The sequence below is a fragment of the Cystoisospora suis genome, assembly GCF_002600585.1.
Source record: "Cystoisospora suis strain Wien I chromosome Unknown contig_4720, whole genome shotgun sequence".
In the NCBI taxonomy this organism is placed as follows: Eukaryota; Apicomplexa; class Conoidasida; order Eucoccidiorida; family Sarcocystidae; genus Cystoisospora; species Cystoisospora suis.
Genome location: NW_027157512.1, coordinates 4189 through 4705, shown reverse-complemented (window position 1 = coordinate 4705; position 517 = coordinate 4189). Strand labels below are relative to the sequence as shown.

At 43.3% G+C, this 517-nt stretch overlaps 1 protein-coding gene across 1 annotated transcript in view; it reads left to right on the top strand.

The window, feature by feature from the left end:
• Nucleotides 1-517, top strand: part of CSUI_008426 (histidine protein methyltransferase 1) — a gene marked incomplete at its 3' end in the record, with an annotated part of 2700 nt that overhangs the window by 1404 nt on the left and 779 nt on the right. The window contains exon 2 of the mRNA XM_068068559.1: nt 85-229. Within this exon, the coding sequence (XP_067919464.1) occupies nt 85-229 (145 nt within the window). The remainder of the gene's footprint in view (nt 1-84; nt 230-517) is intronic.

Here is a 517-nt window from a genome sequence, read left to right as displayed (position 1 = left end):
TCTTTCTCTTCTCTCTATTTCTTTGTCTATCCATCTCCCTCCATCGATCTAAGCAATCTTCTCTTTGTCTTCCTTTTCTTTCAGAGTCATAAGACCACGGCTATGGTAGAGGAAGGTGTCTATGAAGGAGGTTCAGCTATATGGGAGTGTACGTGGGATTTGCTTCAATATATCCTGAGATCATCGATCTCTTCCAAGAGTCTTCCTGCAGGTCATGTCCTTGATTTAGGTCCGTTATCAACACGGACTGACGCTCTCTCTCTTTTAGCTTTTTACATCTTTCTTCTCATCTTCTCTTTCTCTTCTCCTCCCCCTCCTTTCTTGACAGGTCTCTGTATCTCAATCGTTCTTCATGAACTCTCATATCCTTCTTATCCAAATGGACGGGGTAGCTGGAGCGAAGTCGCCAGCCATAGATGTTGAGACTTCTTCTTCTTCTGCTGTCTTTGCCTCCTCTTCATTCTTTCTTCCATCTTTTCTTGTTTCTTAGGTCTTCTCTAAGCCCTTCATCTGAGCT